Here is a 14984-nt window from a genome sequence, read left to right on the forward strand (position 1 = left end):
AGCTCTCAACTTGTGGAATGATTTAACTTACTTGTCAGCGAGGCTATGTGTGTGTAACGTCAGTGTGATGTCACGATGGCAGAAACCATCTCAAAGGAGTCTGAAAAACTGTGCTTGCCCCTACCTGTTACTTTAATCTGAAAAGCTTCTCCCTGTGTCTGCAAGAAGGTGCTGTTCATTTTCAACACGGATGTGTTGCTTTGAAGCAAATTCAAAGAGTTCTGCCGGAAACCAGTCAGGCCACAGGCTAGAGGGAGCGGTGTAGACTGGAAAATCAGACAGAAAAGAAAACATGACAGTAGAGGCTCTTCGCTGTGATCTCTTTTGTGATATATCAGGAGCAGGGTGGTATTTGCTGCCCCTCATTAAAACCCCTACCAAACCTGGCACCCCCTTTTCTTGGTCTTCACTATTGTTTCCAAAGCATCCATTTGACAAAGTATCACTCTGAGGCCACATGACATTGCCTCAGGGTGGATGTTTATTTTTGTGTGTGCAGTATTTCTGACAACTCTGATACTCTCACCTTGGTTTGGAATGTGTTATCTAAATACCAGTTATAATATATGGCCTGGGAGTCCTTCTGTCCAGAGACACTCAAAATGACTTGATCGCTAACATTCACTGGCTTGCAGTTTGCCTCACACCTGTAAGGAATTAAGATGGTAGTTACAAGTAGTAACTGCACGGGATGTCCTAGTCCTTGAGGTTGATTGTTTTACTCTAGTTTGATGAAAATCTGCAAAAGCCCTGCAATATGAGACAGGTGACACATGACTCACAAATAGCTAAACACTTAATTTTAAAGCAAGAGATTTAGGAACCTTGATCTCCATTTTCAACATGACTGAGGCCCAGATCCCACAAACTATTTATGTTGCAAAACTGATTCAGGCTCTCAAATGAAGCCTGAGTCTATTTAATCTCCTGAAATGATTATATTAACAGATCATTGAAATGCCACTGTTCTTTAATGAGGCACTAGACTCTTGAAGAACAGATTTTTTAAAGCAGTAATGTGTATCTGGGTGCCTAATAGGAATTTCAGACATATCTTATGGCTTCTATTCCCATTGTTTCAATGAGGTTTGCATATGGAAATCTCCAACATTGAAAGCATGTAATGGGGTCAAAAAGCCTAAATGGTTTTGGGAAGAATGTTATTCAGTTTATAAAAGGATTATGTTCAGAAGTGTGGACTGGAAAATGCAGAAAGACCCATTTTGTCTGTAATTCCTATGATGGTAAAGTATAAATAGATTTACAACAGTAAGTACTTTATCACTTTGTTATCATTATTATTGAAAACTGTGGCCTTGCGCTATATTTGTGTACTAATAATATTAACCAGTGAATACTATGGTTTAAAAACAGACCTGATTTCTAGTTGCAGTTCTTGTTTTGCAGTCACATAGAGACATTGCTCGTCCTGTCTCTCTTCATCGTCGTGGTTTTGGACTGTAACCCTGACAGTCACTGCTGACTTTGGAGGAGGAAGGCAGGAAGGTGGGATTTGCACCTCAGTTTGGTTGGTCGCGATTATCTGTTGCTGCACACATTCATTCCACTCAGGCCAGCAAGCTCCTGCAAAACATTTCCTTTATAATTAGACTAGTCATCATAACATCCCATGTCTCTTATAAAGGACTTTCCTGCCATAGGTTTCAAAGCGCTTTATAGAGGAAACAAGTTTCCTGAACCCTATTTAAAACGTGTGTACTCAGAGTTCAGAGTACAGACTCTTCAAAGTAATGTATGAGGCCAGGGATAAATATGGGGACAGAACACACATGTCCTGAATCTCAATCCAGTTTTCAGCCATAAATGTTTTTGCATCATATTTGATGCTAATTATTGCTGTTTTATTGAGGCACATGTACCTTGCAAATGCCTAACTATGTAGGTCACTTGGGATTAGTTCTTGGCTATGAGAGTGAGGGCTTAGGACGGGCACATCTTGAAAAATTGAAACTTAGGAGTAGCCACCTTTGGGACAAGACAAAAACTGAGTACTATGCCATATTATATACCATAATTAGTTCAGTGTTAAAACCGTGGTAAAGGAGAAGGACATTCTTTGAGTACAGTGAGTGACAAACTTTAAAGCCACAAAGTAAACCATCCTTCAGGCAGATTTTCATCACTTGATCTGACATGGCAGTGAGTTTGTTACTTGTCAAATAGAAGTTGATGGAAAAGTTTAGGAAATGCACATACCACAGGACCAGAGAAAACTGGAATTATTGTTGTTGTCTGGCCAGCCAAGCGTAACAGTTGTGAAAGGATCTACGTGGCGACTCGGTTTAATATATATTTTGGTTTTTCTTTTGTGATCCTAAATAATAAGTGTATCAGTTAGGATAGAAGCATGAATAAACACATATGTATTTTGCTTATTTATAACGAAAAAGGTCTGAGAGTTTAGACCCCAAATCGCTGTAAGCAGATCTATAGTTTAAATGGTCTTTTCCTGATCAGTGGTAGTATGGAAATCTAAGCTATGGTAATAGAAGCAGATGGCACAGAGGAATTGTGTGGCAAAATACTCCCAAACTCCTAAGTGGCTTAGGAGCCCAACTCCCATTTTCAAAACTAATGCACATACTTAGGAAACTAATTTGCATTAATTTTCCACTTCTGGACCAAGACTTTTTACCCTTGGACAAGCATTTGTCTTCTAGTATGTCTTCTAGCACATTCCTTTTTTATCTGAATTGGATACGTTACAGATACGGATAAATAGGAGGTAGCTGAATATGTCTTTCTGTGCAACAAACTGTGATAAACTTAGTTTTGAATTAGATTTATTTTCCTCTGATGCACTATATTCTTACAGGCAATCTGTAAAGCATGATGCTTCTTGTGAAGCAGCACATCTCCTACAGCAGACACCTGCCTGCTATAGTTATAGTCATAAACTCAACCTTTAAGATGACAACAAAATATTATATCTGGCAATTTTATTATTTAAATTTGTGCAGCTGCTAGCAAATGGTGTATCATTTGTTTCTCAGTTTACCATAAACTGGAAATTTCTTCTTTGCAAAGTAATTTAAACATTCCAATACAGAAGCAGGAAACACTTAGAAACAATATAAAAATATATTAAACTCTGCTTGAAGTATAGCCCCTCAAAGAGAGTTTTCCATTAGTCGAGTAGATAATTTAAAAATTCATCTAAGCACATTTCAAATTCCAAAACTGAATAATTGTGAAAAGTTCATTTTTTCTAATCTTGTAATTGTTACTTGCAGGCTTTTATGAACTGTAGATTGAATGTTTATGAACACATTTGTCTCAGAGACTTTTGGTGTAGATTTTATGTTAAACCCTATGTGGCACAGCAAATCTAGTCCTTAATCTAGTATGCTACAAATACTCCTTTTCAATATCTTATGCAGCACTTTTACTGGTAAGAAAAATTTCTAAGCATTTCAATTTTAAAGAAAGATCCTTAAATAATACTTACTTTTGTCCTTTGGGTATTTGCTTTGGAGCTGCCTTCTTCCTTAGCAGAATCTGTTTAATACAAAAAAGAGCAGAATATTCTAGTGCTACCTGTAAAGCTTTCAGACATCCTCAGAGAATATGACTTAAATACACAGAATTTGACTACTGACAGTCTGAAAGTTAGCGCTATAAGAATCAGACTCTAGAACTGTGATAAACAGTCTATTTACAATAGGTAAAGTTGTAACAACAAGCTAGTCACATACTATAAAGAAGATGATCCTGATTCTTCAAACATAATGGTGTAAATCAAAATTAATTCACAGAAGTTGATGGAGTTTCATCGAGGTAAAGAGAAAAACTGAGGGAAAGCACTGGAATAATCTCAATAGGATTAGTACTAAAGTCATTTGATTCCTGGTATAATCTCCTTTTGTAAATGTAAGGATGAGCTATCTAGAAGCATTTACTGGCAACCATTTATGAGACTGCTGTGATGCAAATATTTCCTGGTTTCAGAGCAATGTCCTGCACCATAAACTTCATTAATTATTCCTAGGACAAATAGCAAAGGTGCAATGTGTAACATATACAGAGTGATGCTAATTTATGACTACTTCAAAGCCAAGGAATCTGCCTTCATCAGGAAGAAACCTCCACAAAAGTTTTCAGCACTGTTGCTGGAAGGAAAGCAATTACTAGATGTAAACCATAAACACTCTGTGAAATGCTCTGGTTGCAAAAAGGCACTTAAGCGGCAAAACCAGCACTGTCAGATTAATGCAATTACCTTCTTTACGAGAACTGTTTGCCAACACAGTGATGAACCCAAGATCCAGACTCATGTTTGAAAAGGCATTCATGGCCACCACTTTCACAAGGAAAGTACCTAGAGAAGAAAAACGGCCAGTTAAGAATAGCAGTGGGACCTGTCCATCATGTTTGGGATATAAAATCCAATTCGTAAAGAAAATCCTATTCTTTTCTGTTAAGAGCTTTAGGGCTTTTCTGATAAGTTTCCACTGCTGAAAGGCTTTCCAAGGAATGGTCTTCCTCTTTATCTCAGTTTTTTAATTACTGACATGCCTTTGTCCTAGCACTTGCAATGCTATTCTTTGTCAGCTGGCTATGATATTACCACACAGGAAACTAGAGGTGTGCTAATACTGGCGTCCAAATGAGTTTATGCATTTTGAGAGACCAGCTGTCTTGTAGGGAAGGGATGTTCAAATGGGTATAGGGAGACCAAATAAAACTTTTAATATTGAATAATTTTAAAACACAAAATGAAATCATAATTAGCTTCCTCTAATAGTTCATTAGAGGAGGAAACATTTTTATCTTCTGCCACTGAATTAACTCTGAAGGACAATCTCCCTAATGCTACATTTTAAAGGCTTTGATTTCTTAATAATGGAAAGAAAAAATTACTAAAAAGCTTATACAAAGTAAATCCAAGAAAAAATACATGTTGGAGACTGACGCACAGAAAAGCTCCCCTTTTCTTTGTCATCTCTACTGAGAACTCCTTAGACTATTAATTACTGCAGTGTAAAATGCAAAGGAGTGTAAACTTGAAAAGTTACACATATGAACAAACAGGAGGAAAACACTTTGTGATTCAGGAAAATGTCATCATTTGTACTTGAATCAGAGAGTGTCATGAAAAAGTAAACCCTGGTTCACTATGTCTTTTTTATTGCAAAAATCAGGTGAAGCCTTGCTTTCAGTCTCCGTATGGAGAACCCATTTGCCAGTTTCAATTTTTTTAGCTCACAAGTCAATAAGACCATGCTGTTCGTACTGTTCTGCAGGCCAAGTTTGAGCAGCTAGAAGAACTATCAAATTCAGCTGTACATTATTGTCCCCTACCCCAGGGTGCTGTGACTGTTTATGTGAACTCCTCTACTCAGTTGTGAGTGTCTTGGAAATACAGAAGATGTCAGCATGCTGTACCTTCAGAGTGCAGGGGAATGGTGTATGTTTGAGGTTCCCCATGAGGGCCATCTTCTTTGTGAGAGTGAGTTTCATTAGATCCAATCACCTCAAACTTCAGCTTATCTGGGGCACCATGAGACACAGAGACATTTATCTCCAAATTCTCCCCCAGCTGCAGAGTGTGAGAAGCTAATGCAGCCTGAAAACCAGATACTGGCTCAATTAAGTGAACAGCAATGCTCTCAGAGATCTCCAGTGCGGTTGTGTTGCTAGATGCTCGGATTTCCAGTTGATGTGTCCCTGGACCTAGCAGCTCTTGAGAGGCACTGTCGAGTGTCAGATTGTGAGGGAGCATTCCTTCCTTTGCATTGGATTCAGCGAGTGTCATGTTATCTGCTAATATCATGTAGGTCACTCCGTTGCCTGCAAAAAGACAGTTCAAAATTTCTCACAGCTTGTGTAATAGGCCGTCCAATTCTAGCTGTTTTTTCTGCAGCATTTGGGTGTTTATAAAGGAGTTAAGAACACAGTGGCAATGCAGGATTTTGTGCCCCTCGACTCCCTGTGGAAATCTATGACGTGTTTTCCACTGGGAGTGTTAGGGCAGTCAAGAGAATTCAAACATACACTACTGAATTTTATTTTTTAAGCATATATGTGGATCTCAGGAACTTGAAATGAGAACAAAATATATACCGACAAAAGTGACACAGAATCTTCTTACCCTCAATCAGAGAAGCATTTCTGCAGATTCTTAACTTCAAATATGGATATATTCCTACTGAATTCATGTGGATTCATGTGACTAAAGTTATGCTCATGCTTTGTCAGCTTTGGAGGGAAAAAGGGTTTATACTTATGTTTGAGGTGGTGTAATAGCTCTGGGAAAGAACCCCTCCAATGGAGCTGAGAGCATTCAGTTGCAGAAATGCAACAATTAGAGGGAAAGCATTCACTAAAAATAAGTAGTTTTGCATAATGAAAATCCTACTTCTGTCCTATGGGTAGCATAATATTTAGCGTGCCATTTAAAACATGCAGAGTAATTAGCCTCACCTCCATTGAGTTCAACTTGAATCCACAGCAACTCCCCATACAGTGTACGGCAGAGCGTGCTGTTCCCAGATTCATACTCGCTATAGCACCCAGTAATGCTTAGCTGATCCATCTTATCTTGAACAGTCACCCGCTTCTGTGCCATCACATGCCATTCGCTGGTGGTGCATTCCACAAAAACAGTAAATTCTCCAGGAGACAAATATCTATATGTGACATTGCTGACCGGTCTAGAATAGAAAGAGAACAGCTGCTTGTTGTGGAAGACTGTCCTGGGAAGTCCTTAGCCTTACGTGATAACAGTGGTCACAGTTCCCAAATTTCTGACCTGACTGAGCTCTCCTGCAATCACTGTAATCCCTCATTTATTTACATAGAATTTTTAGGGTTCAAGATTGTTCCTTTGTTGCATTAAGGATGTATATCGGGGTCATCATTCTCAAAGTGTATTTATAAGGGTGGATAAATTTTGCTGTAAAGTAGGTAGATCATAGTGCAATAACACGTGGCATTAGATCTGGTCTGTGTATTGTTGGCTTTGAGCCATGTGACATTGAGACATGTGACTATGCATGTGTAACGGTGCCCTTAATTTCTCTATTCTTGATTTTATTCCCAATTCCCCTCTTAGATATATCCGTGGAAGCTATGCTGCTCAGCATTTTGTCAGAGCACTCCCTTGCTCTTTTTTTGTTTTTATGTATGTGCAGCTCCTTCTATACTTGTCCATGTTGGCAAACATGTCTCTTCCCTCCTGGGTCTGGTGCAGCTCCAGCCATGATAGCAATAGGCGATGAATGGATATGAAAAGTTTGCAGTAGCTGCTATTATTACTAACAGGCATAGGGAGACGGTGAAAAGAAGCTAAGGAGATCTTTCTTGAATGACATACACGATGGAAGGCAAATAAGTAATATTCCTGACACTATTCTCTCTGAACTATTTATATTCTTATCATGGTACCTCCTAGTAAATGCAAACAAAGATCAGGACGTATCATTCTTGATATTTTTCATTAGCTGCTTTAATGAAGAAAAAGGTTTCATTATAACGGGACTTCAAAAAATACCAATGACAAGACCAGATCAGAAAAGACAATCCCTGTAAGACTGGGTATCAAACTGGACACAGAAAACAGATGAGCATGACTGAGAGCCACTTAGTAGGTGAAGTAAAAGGGCATCCCATAAAAACAGCCAGCCTCTGCTTACAGCTATATTTCACTTCAAGGTTCACTATCAAAGGTTTTTTTCAATTTCTTTACAGCTACAGGCCTGTGTCTGTAGCTCTGAAAGAATGTTTATTGTTTCTAGTATGTTACAACTTTTTGGTTTTCAGTTGTGTACTCTCATTTTTCTAGTTCATAGAAAAATAAGATCATTAGTTGACTCAAGTAGGATTCCATTAGTAGACAAATAAATTTCTAGAGCCATTCTCTGTCATTCCTAGCACTAGGACAAAATCTGATTTTTAAATCTATCAGAAAAAATGTTTGATCCTTTAAAGACACAATTTTTATGCAATGAAAATAAAGGAAGAACTCCAGAATGCCATTGTATTATTTTAAATGTTACAAAAAAATACTCTTTAAACTTAAGAAAATAATGCTTGCGTGTTTCTTTGGCAATTGCTGACATGTTTTCAGCAATTTTGTGTGCTTAGGATCTGCAATAACTTCCCTTAGTAAGAAATAGGAATCATATTAAGCAGAAGAAAGATTGTGGTTGGCATAAAATTTCTATTAATTTCAGAACAAGTTTCTGCAGAATCCAAGTGTCTTGTATGTATGGTCTATTATTAATCTGGTTAATTTTTAAGGTCTCATTTAAGAGACTTGAAGCATTCAATGAAAAGCAAGCAGTGAAATTTACTGGTTGATGATACATGAAGGATATATCTTACGTTAGAGGATAGTAAGGATCGATAGTGTGGCCATCTCCAGTGCTAATGATACATGAAAGGTTGCCAGAGTATGGAGAGAGCAGCCAGTTCAAACCGACCGTGATATTTTCAAAGACAAAGCATGCATCTGTTACAACCAGCTGCAGACCTGTAAAACATAATGACAGAATTCAATGCCATTGTTTGTCTACATTTCTTACGTAATTCAATTAATTTTCATGTAGTGAGCGCAGGCCTTCTCCAAAACTGAGTTGATACTGCTGCTAATTTGAGTGCATTAGCAGTGTGACAGGGAGCTGATTCTTTTCTGTACGTACTGGTCAAGATTCTTGTTGAACATAATTTCATTTAAGTGTGTTTTTTGTGTTTGAATTTTCTAGCTTTGTATCCTATCAAAAACCCTGAGGTAGGACAGGAAAGCTACATTTTCATGCCTCTTTTTAGTGGGCACCGCTCTTCCAAGTTCTTCCTTGAGGATGGAGCAGTGATTATTAAGATAAATATCAATGGTCACAGTTTTACAGCAAAGAGCAGAAAAGGCTTTTGGTGTTGACAGCCCCCTCCCACTTACCTTCCTTGCAGTGGTATTGAATGGACAAATAGCTTCCAGAAGCTGGACAAGGATCTCCAAAGAAAATGCCATCCGCTGCCACCTGGCAGGCCTGAAGACCATGACACTGGCCTAAAAAGAAGGACCGTTTTTATATGAACTAGTGGGTTTTGTCTTTGACTGTCATAACAGCTCAGATGAGAGATGATAACAGAAACAAAAAGAGGAGGGGGAGCAATATCATGTCACCGATTTCTAGACAAACTTCCACATCGCTTTGGCTTTAGTGTGTTGCGTATTGCCTGGTATTTCTTAGCACCATTCCACTTGATTGGAATAAAGCTGAATAAGAGAAGGTAAAAAAAGAAGTTAGGAGTTTTGTTTAATTTTGGCAGGAAGCCCAAAGAATCACCATAGGCACAGGCCATAGCCACTGTTTAGTCTGGCAAGCTGTGGAGCCCTGTAGCTCCAGCAGGATGTGTACCCGACACATGGCAGGCAGCAGCAAATCCCTCCTGCCCTCCTGTCCCCATGGGTGCCAGCCTTTTCACCCCTCCTGGTTTGGAGTTAGGTTTGTATGAATGTGTTCTCTTCCATCTCTGTCAAACCTAGGGTCTCCCATTGAGTTTGTCAAGGAATCGGTGTGCCCACATATTTTCTTCACACAGTCAGAGGAACTCTAGTTCTCCATTTCTCCCCTTCTCCTCTGAATCTTCGCTCCTCTCAAAATCCCTCCTTTCCATCCAGCCTCCTGTGGGAACCTCCTCCATGTCAGAAGATCTCTGTGAATCCCTTCATTTTAGGAATAATCCACTTTCCTATTCACTAACTCTACTGGAATACAAGATAAAATAGTTTAGGGACCAGGAACTTTGGCATGTTGTCTATGCTTCTGACAAGCAATGCCATAAGATACTACCTGCTACTTCATCTTTGACACTGATCCAGCTACAGTCTTCATCTGTATCATACTGGAGAGGAGTCTCCGATACACAGTAGTGAGGGGTCTTCCGTCCATAGAAGCTCTCTCCAATTTGAATAACTTCTCCTGATCCACACTGTACAGTGGCATTGTAATTATCACAAGCAATGCTCTGGCCAAATTCTAATAGAAGAAAAAAAAGTCAGTTTTAACTTTTTGAATTTCTGAAATATCCTGCTACAATTCTCCTGCATATCCCTTTTTTTGTTGTTGTTGTTTCTCTTTCTTCCCTTTTCTCCCTTTTAAGCTAAAGAATTAAGAAAGTGAAAAAAAAAAGAACAAAGAATAAAATATTTTTCATTTTTTTAAATCCAAAGGAATAGATTTATGGCTTTTACTGCCTTAAACAAAAAATTGAGAACATTGAGAATATTTTAATTAAAAAAAACCAACCATATTTTTGTGGAAAACACTTAGCATTTGTTTGACCTGCAGTACTGGAAGGTTTAAAGTTACTCCTTACTTCCGAAAGAGCCTTGTGGCAGTGTGTGATTTACATGATATTCAGGTAATTGCTCTGGAGAATAGTTTGCATATTAAGTATGGGACCTGATCCCATTTCTGCTACAGAGACAGCTTTGTTCCTGCGTGGTATTTGACTGACTTCATTCAGCAGGACTGCTCAAATGAGTAAGGTCATATCTCTAAATTCGTACACCTCATTCTTTGATTAATCTGGGACAGTTAATTATCTTTCAGAATTCTTAGTATCCTGTAGTAATCAGGATGCTTAATACCCTGAAGAGGAGGATGCGAAAGACTGCTCTCATATGGGAGTGTTGCAAAAGAATGTTTTTGTTTCAGCTGTCTCGGGTTTAAATACATTGTCCTCCAGTTGCTGTTTCGATCATTGCCCTTAAGTACCTTGATTAACAGTGCCAATGTGTTCACACTGCAGTAATTGTGTGCTATTGTTATTTAAAGGCTAAATCTAAGCCTGGCTGTAACTATAGCAACATGATCAGTTTACAGATTAGAGCTCTCTAAATAAGCTTGAAAAATAATTTGCTGTTAAATTCTAATACGGACTATCATCTCGTGCATTTCTTTATTCTTTACTTTGTATAGAGAGTTCCCATAGTATTTGCTGTCTCAGCAACTTTTACATGGAAAAATGTGCAGAACCTGGCTTGTGTTCCTGTGTACAAACCCTGGTTCAATACATAGAGTTTTACTACAACAAATTGCTAACCCACAGAGCACCAAATGGTAGGATATTAAGAAATAATAAAGAAAGTTTTTACTTGCGTTGAGGAACACAAATAATGCTAGGACAGATGGCCAAGAAAAGATGAAGGCAGAACACTGTCTGGTGAGTTGTTTGTACAGATATAGCTATCTCAGATGATCAAGTAGACAAGTTATCAGTATTCAGAGATATTAAATTCAAAGTGATACCATTTGGAGCTACCTACACATTTCATTTGAAGTTTCAAACTCAATGTTGATGTGAATCAAGCCTCAGAGTTGCTGTGCATGAAGGTGTAACTATGCCCATTCTACAGAGACAAACTGAAGCACTGTCAGGTTGCGGGAACTTCCAAACATTCAACACCCAGAGAAACAAACGAAAATATTGTCCCTTTTTCTTTGGGATATTGGATCTAATCGCTTGCATACAAAGTTGGTAAAAGAGGAGTCTACTGTTATTGAAATATGTACGTGTGTTAATGGGCATGGGCTGTAGACAGTGAAAACAAGGCTATAATTGCCTCAATCTGTTCTCAGCTTCCTGGGTAATGGAATGATGGATGTAGTGTAGGACATTGTTGCTCAATAATGCAAACACTCTTTGAATTTAATGTGCTTTAAGTTAGATCCTATGGTAACAGATGATAGCTTCCTTACAAACAGACAGTTGTCTACCGTGGTTGTAATGGAAAAATAATTTTAGTCTGGTTTTGCAAGGAAAATAAGCTTAAGGGATTGTGCCGTCTGCCAACTTCATGTCCCCCAATCATTGTTAATGTTAGTCATCTTCAGCCAAATTTGATGTATAGATATAAACCTCAAAACACCCTAAAATTTCATGAAAATTAATAGCTAGGTAGAAGGGAAAGAGATACATCAGTGCCTGTATTGGGAATAGGGATTATAACCCAATGTTTATCTGTTCCACGATGTGGGATTCAACTGTCCGGCGCGTACCACTGGAGCTCTGGAGCAGCTGCAGAATTGCAGGGGAGGGAGCTGGGGGAGGGAAAAGTATTTGCAGAGCTAGGATGTGCTGGGGATATGGGAGTGAACTGGGAGTGCTGAGGAGGAGGGTAGGGAGGGGATGTGGAACAGAAAATCAGTACAGGAAACAAAACTTTGTTAGTTTTGCTGATTGTGGAATGACTTGTTAATTATGTCAGAAGTAGTACAGTACTGGACCAGAGCAGTAGCAATTCTAGGGCTTGTGATAACCTGTACTTGCATACTGGATTCAAAGATCTTTTATATTAGTGAGCCTACAGCTGGACTGTCCTTCCAGTGCTTATGACCATAGTTCTAGTTACAGTTTAAAATGCTTGTCTTATGTGCAAAGTGCAAGGAACACAAAGTCCCCTCATATCTATATGTTGAATGGAACAATATTGTCAGCATTCCTTTGCAGGACTGTTTGTTCCAAGTCACGATTTCAGGGACACCATGTCTGTAGGTATTCTGTCTGAGCACTGAAATGCCACCAGGAAGTACAGGTTCCTGTCTGCTTCCTTATCCTGGGGAAGCCCTCAAAATTCACCTCATGGAAGGGTCTGAGAAGAAACAAGAAACACTTGCTCTCACTTTTGCTTACTGTAGGCTGCTAGGAGTGGTGTCTCTAGAAGCCTGGCTGTATTTTTGCTTCGGTTACAAATGGCAATTATTTTGGCACATGTTTCTGATTACGAGTATGTTTACAGGGCATTCATACAGGTCCCACCTAGCTCAGGTACTATGGTGTTTTGGGAGTTTATTCTTGCAACCATGCTATTATGCACTGCTCAAATTGGCTTTAAGCTAGCTAGCTTATGGCTGCTGTAGACATGGACTGTGACACATTTAGATTCACTCTCAGATCCAGTTCTATTTTACTAGCCCTCTACTGGAAACCTGGACCTTAATGGCTAGTTGCTGAGTCCCTACATCTCCCAGTGATTCCAGGGTTCTTTCTTTCCTTGAATCAGATCTTACATCAGCACACTGGAAAAAGAGCACCTGCTAGGGTTATATGGCTTTTTGCTTGTTCACTTTTTTAATAAGCTGTATTAAGTTATTGCGTAGCCACTTTGAAAGCAACAAGGCAATTTAGGCACAGTTGTGAACATGGCATGCTCACTTCTCAGTTCCAGCTGTTATGTATCTTACCAAACTCACAAATGAAGTCCAATTCCTGGCTGCAATTTTCAGTCACACCCCACTGATACTTGGCATTCTTCAGGATGTACCCACATGTGGATGAGAAGGGAGATGGCTGATCATTGTACCAGTTACTGTAGTTTATATTTGAAGTGTCCAGCCAAATCATTGACCCTGTGAACAAAGTAATCATGTCTGAAATGTTTATTTTCCACCATAATGCAATTACAGATTCAGAGCCTGCAGAGCAGGACTGTAGCCCTGCTCCTACTGAAGCAGAGGTGGTTTTGTCTGCATAGCGATCTTCAATTACATTTTATATTTAACCTGATATAACCACTAAAAGAGACACCACCACTTCCCCCTGTGCTCCCAGCCTCAAGATTCCACCATTCCCCTTGCATCAGATCTTGTTCCTAATGTGATGAATTGGCTCAGCTTGTTCTTCCACTGGAGACCTAACCCAGCACATTTTTTTCACTGGATCAGCAAGCTGATCTAATTCACCACGTGCTCACACAACCACAAGATCCAATGGAAAGGGTGACAACATGCAACTGGGAAGTGAAGCAGGCAATTAAAACATCTGAATATAATCTGAAGTTACAACAACAAAAGACAGTGGCTTCTCAGCAATGTCTACAGAGGGACTAATTGCATTTGTTACCATGTTAAGTAAGCATCATGGGCTGATACAGTTTTAAAGAAGACATGATTTCAAAACCACCTACCGTCAGTAGTTTCATTCAGCAAGGAGTTTGAGATCAGTCCTATCCACCATTCCTGATCCTCTGCAATATGTTTTTGCAAGAACTCTTGAGTTTCCTCATTTTCAATAAAGACAAGGTGCCCTCCTCCTCTCTCACACCAGCTCTGGGCACTTGTGAAGGTACGCTGGAGTCTAACAAACTCATAGCATGAACGGTTGAAAGCTAGCTGGTACTTTGAGCAAGGGATTCCTTCATCAACAGTTGTTTCCTCCACAGCCGAACACACAGCAAGAGAAATTAGAACTGTGATCCCAAGCCACATTCTCAGCTCAGTGCCCTGTGTGGCACTTGTCTTGCTTTTCACATCACCACTCTTTTTGCTGCCTTCTTCAAAAGCTTGAGATGTCATCCTTGTCGTGTCACCAGCATTTCTCTTTCCTCTTTGCTGCTTGCAACAACAGCAGCAATAGAACATGGAACAGACTGCTTCTAATATATAATGGTCATTGCATCTGAGGATACACACAACAAGTGTTGATGCTAAGTCACTGCAATGGCCATTGTAAGGCCTATTGTATAAATGTCTCATTCCACGTGAAGTTAGTTTGAAGAGAAGACATTAGAGTATTGCTTTTCTCATGAGCAGAGGAGATAAAGTTGATATATGCTGCTGTTGGACACATGGGAAAGCAAGATAAAGCTCCTACATCAAAGGCAACATTGTGTGAACATTAAAGCTGGAGGTCTTTACAACAATAGCAAAGAGATAGAATGTAAGAATGAGAGAAGAATGAGGAAAATGAGAAATACAAGGATTTATGAGATGGGAAAACACACAGTGCTCCTCTGGATACATTTGATTGTTTTGGATTGCTTTATTTTTAGTAACTATTCTTTGAGGTGCTTCTTTTGGATGCTAATGCAATGTCTATAATTCCTGTATCATATTCATCCTGTCCACCTGTTTACACATATGCAGGTTAATCTCAGCTGTCCCAAGTAAGCTTCATTTTGAAGCGTTGTGTCTGTTTAGAATTCTGCACCCTGAGTGAAATGCTCCCATCATCCCTTA

The 14984-nt window shown here is 39.1% G+C and overlaps 1 protein-coding gene across 1 annotated transcript in view; it reads right to left on the minus strand.

Annotated features, from left to right (window-relative positions):
• LOC309676958 (polycystin-1-like protein 2) overlaps positions 1 to 14321 on the minus strand; it is a gene marked incomplete at both ends in the record, with an annotated part of 41901 nt that extends 27580 nt beyond the window's left edge. Inside the window, 11 exons of the mRNA XM_082489624.1 lie at positions 125 to 266; positions 527 to 647; positions 1377 to 1584; positions 4241 to 4339; positions 5407 to 5811; positions 6445 to 6665; positions 8347 to 8494; positions 8918 to 9028; positions 9816 to 10001; positions 13212 to 13376; positions 13934 to 14321. Of these exons, the coding sequence (XP_082345750.1) occupies positions 125 to 266; positions 527 to 647; positions 1377 to 1584; positions 4241 to 4339; positions 5407 to 5811; positions 6445 to 6665; positions 8347 to 8494; positions 8918 to 9028; positions 9816 to 10001; positions 13212 to 13376; positions 13934 to 14321 (2194 nt within the window). The remainder of the gene's footprint in view (positions 1 to 124; positions 267 to 526; positions 648 to 1376; positions 1585 to 4240; positions 4340 to 5406; positions 5812 to 6444; positions 6666 to 8346; positions 8495 to 8917; positions 9029 to 9815; positions 10002 to 13211; positions 13377 to 13933) is intronic.
• Positions 14322 to 14984: the final 663 nt, after the last annotated feature.

Source organism: Vanellus vanellus (assembly GCF_965231255.1).
Source record: "Vanellus vanellus genome assembly, chromosome: 12".
NCBI lineage: Eukaryota > Metazoa > Chordata > Aves > Charadriiformes > Charadriidae > Vanellus > Vanellus vanellus.